General features: G+C 37.9%; 1 protein-coding gene across 9 annotated transcripts in view; it reads left to right on the top strand.

Annotated features, from left to right (window-relative positions):
* The window catches only part of LRRFIP1 (LRR binding FLII interacting protein 1), a 249,245-nt gene that overhangs the window by 210,658 nt on the left and 35,298 nt on the right, over positions 1–3,289 (top strand). For 8 of the 9 annotated variants that reach the window (XM_019523330.1, XM_019523331.1, XM_019523325.1 and 5 more), the window contains 2 exons: positions 220–390; positions 1,771–1,863. In XM_019523330.1, coding sequence (XP_019378875.1) covers positions 220–390; positions 1,771–1,863 — 264 coding nt within the window. Of the gene's footprint in view, positions 1–219; positions 391–1,770; positions 1,864–2,895; positions 2,989–3,289 lie in introns of all 9 variants that reach the window. The other variant, XM_019523333.1, reaches the window with a different exon arrangement.

Raw genomic sequence — 3,289 nt, 5'->3', positions numbered from 1 at the left:
ATGGAGGGTGGATGGATACCTTGTCTTAAAATTGATTACAGTACTTAAGCGCACAATTATAACTATTAGGCTTAATGATATTACAGATGTGCTATAGGGCTTCCGTAGCTTGTTGAATAAAGCTCGTGGCTTAGAAGAGAGAGATGTTTTCTTTAATTTTTTTCTACATCTCACTATAGTTGCAAATTAACATAATCGTTATATATTCCTTCTCTGCAGGACTCCCTAGCAGAAGTTGAAGAAAAATATAAGAAAGCTATGGTGTCCAATGCTCAACTAGATAATGAGAAAACAAATTTCATGTATCAAGTAGACACCCTGAAAGATGCACTGTTAGAATTGGAAGAACAACTGGCAGAGTCAAAGAGGCAATATGAAGAGAAAAACAAGGTAAATGTACAGCACTAGAGCCTTTATGACAAGCTGAAAGTCAGAGCTGAACAGTGTCCTCAGGGAGGAGCAATGGCACTACTAGTGAAATTATCTTTTTTTTTTTTTTTTTTTAAAGTACCAAGATAACATGATAATTGGTGTCCCTGCTGCCTTCTTCTGTCTTGATCTGTTAAGGTTCACATTTTTATAAGGCAGGTTCCAGTATGTGAAGAATCTTATCTTTCATGAGAGAGGTCATACACTTCATTCATATTATGATCCTTGCAACAAACCCAAAACGTATTTCTGACTCAGAAGTTTTATTGATAGTGACTTCTGAAAATTTATTTTTCTTTTAGAATGTTATGTCATATGAAGTTTGTTCAAAAGGCCTTAAGTGTGTAATGAGAGATGCAAATCTTAATTAAGGTAGTGTTACAGTGATGTTGTAGTAGGGGTGGTCCAGGAATTATGCAAGAGGAAAGGATCTTTGTGGGTGATATCTTGTATTAGACCAGCTGCAGGGATGGAATAAACTTAGACAAGTCATCAAATGCAAAGCATTCCTCATCAGGTCTGAGGGAAGAAGGTGGCACTGTGATTAAAAGCAGTGAGCAGGGATTTGGAATGGGAGAACAGAGATTTCCAGGGACAGCAAACAAAGTTAACTGAAGAAAAGAAGCTTGGTTAATTGAAGATGAAGACCTATCAAAAGGGAAGATGGTCATTATCCCCTCTAGTGTGAAGGAAGAATTTCAGGCATCAGGTAGATTGTAGTCTGCCATCTTAATTAAGATATTCATATGATTCAGTATTGAAAATATTATAGCAGTGGCTTGAACTTATGCTGCATTAACAGGTAATGATAGTAGTGCCATTGAGTATCTCTTAGTTTTTTTCATAAGTCTTGTGCTAACTTCAGAAGTGTACTCTTTGGCTAATAAGATTAGCTGATGTGCATCCAACATCATGTATAGCTCTAGGAAAACATTTGTTTGAAATTTCACAGTGAACTGGCCAAATGGTAGAGTCCTACATAGGAAATAAAACCTGATTATTTTCTGTATCATTCACCTCTGAGGTCAGCAGGACATGGGAGTACTTTAAGTACTGCATGCTTTGACAGAAAATAAACAAAATAAAATCCTCCACCTACTGTATTATACAATAGTATATAAAAGATATGAAGAGTCACATCTAATTTATTGTTCCTGCATTATAGATGTTTGAAATAAGAGATAATAAATTAGAGCAGCTTGTAGAACTAATTTCAAGAATATTCAGAACAGTCTTATGCGGAGTGTTTTGTTTAGCAATTCCTTTCTTCTGTTCTTCATAAGATAAAGACTTTTCCAGTCACTAAAACATGCTTATAAACGTATTTTCTTCTGTCTTCAGGAGTTTGAGAGGGAAAGGCATGCTCATAGTGTATTGCAGTTTCAGTTCACAGAAATGAAAGAAGCCTTGAAGCAAAGAGAAGAAATGCTTGCAGTAAGTAATTTCTTCTTGTGTTTACTGGCTTTCATGACCCATGTGTTTCAAACTAGCACATAAAATATAGAAGGCTCCGTGAGGACTGGAGAGTCTTATTCACTGCCTCTCATTTTGCTGCTGAAAAAATACTGTAAGGTCAGCCTATTAGTCATTTTTTAAAATGTTGGGACAGATAACAGTATTTCATAATTACTTTTTGTATTTTGCACTATTTATAATTTCCAGGAACAAATTTATTGCCTGAGAGAGTACTTTTTTAAGAGAGTTTTTTTTAAGGAACACTTTTTGTGTTCCAGTTCAAATCAGCCAAATCAATTCCAAATCCATGAGTCATTCAAGAATCAAATGTGCCCATAATAGCTGCAAACATCCTCCACCCCCGCCTGGGGCGTCAGATGCTTCCAAATCCTTTGGCGGGCATCCTACATACAGGCCCAAGCCTGGAAGCTTGGGGTTTGGATGCCCCTGAGTTTGACTTGCCCTCTGCCATGTGGCTGCAGGAGCAAGTTAGGGAAGGGTCTCCCATTTCCATAAAGTTGGTGTGGCTGAGATCCTCCCACTGGAACCTGGCTGACTGAGGCTCTCGTAGGGAGTTCTGTCTGCAAGCAGACAAGGGTGCAACTCTCAACTACACAGTGGCATTTTAATTGCATTACCTTGGTCAGGGTATTTCCCCTGCCACCATTGTAGTCATGGTATTTCCCCTGCCAGAAAGGGGAGGGCTAGGCAATTGACGTAAAAGTGAAATCAAAATAGCTCTACTAACCTAGTATATGCCTGCCTTCTAATGGGTGGGATTGGGTGTTCGCAGTATGATAGACTTCAGGAGCTGTTTTAACTTTTCTTAAGGAAAACAGTTGGGATGTAAGTGGGCCAGTTACGGAGCTGGGCATGTGGGTAGTCTTTTTTTTTTTTTTATTCTCCTAATGTCTCATTTAATTGTTCCTTTGTGTCACTACAATCTTGAGTCTTTTCTTCTGGTTAATCCTTTATCTGCTTTCTGTCTCCCTGTTTGGTCCTGCCCATCAGGAAATCCAACAGCTGCAACAGAAACAGGAGAACTATGTCAGGGAAATTTCTGATCTTCAGGAGACAGTAGAGTGGAAAGACAAAAAAATAGGGGTAGGACTCTAATGCAACTTCTGAAATTTGTTATAGTTGGTGCTGTGTTTTGCTAGTAAATTCTGCATCTGCAAATCCTCATAAATAATAGTCCATTTAATAGCTTTTTTTTTAGTAAGGCCATCTCAGTATATGACTTGCAGTTTGTCAAATATGCTCTTTAAATTGAATTTTGGATTTAACTCGAAAGATAGAAACCAAGAAAACGCTGACCCACTGACCTGCAGATTTGAAGACTGCATAGAATTCTCTTAGTGTGCTGAAATATGCATGCTTATGTCAATGTAGTGATCTTCATTAA

The sequence above is a fragment of the Gavialis gangeticus genome, unplaced genomic scaffold (assembly GCF_001723915.1).
Source record: "Gavialis gangeticus isolate Ggan-Ray unplaced genomic scaffold, GavGan_comp1, whole genome shotgun sequence".
Lineage (NCBI taxonomy): Eukaryota > Metazoa > Chordata > Crocodylia > Gavialidae > Gavialis > Gavialis gangeticus.
This window is presented reverse-complemented; position numbering and strand designations above follow the sequence as displayed.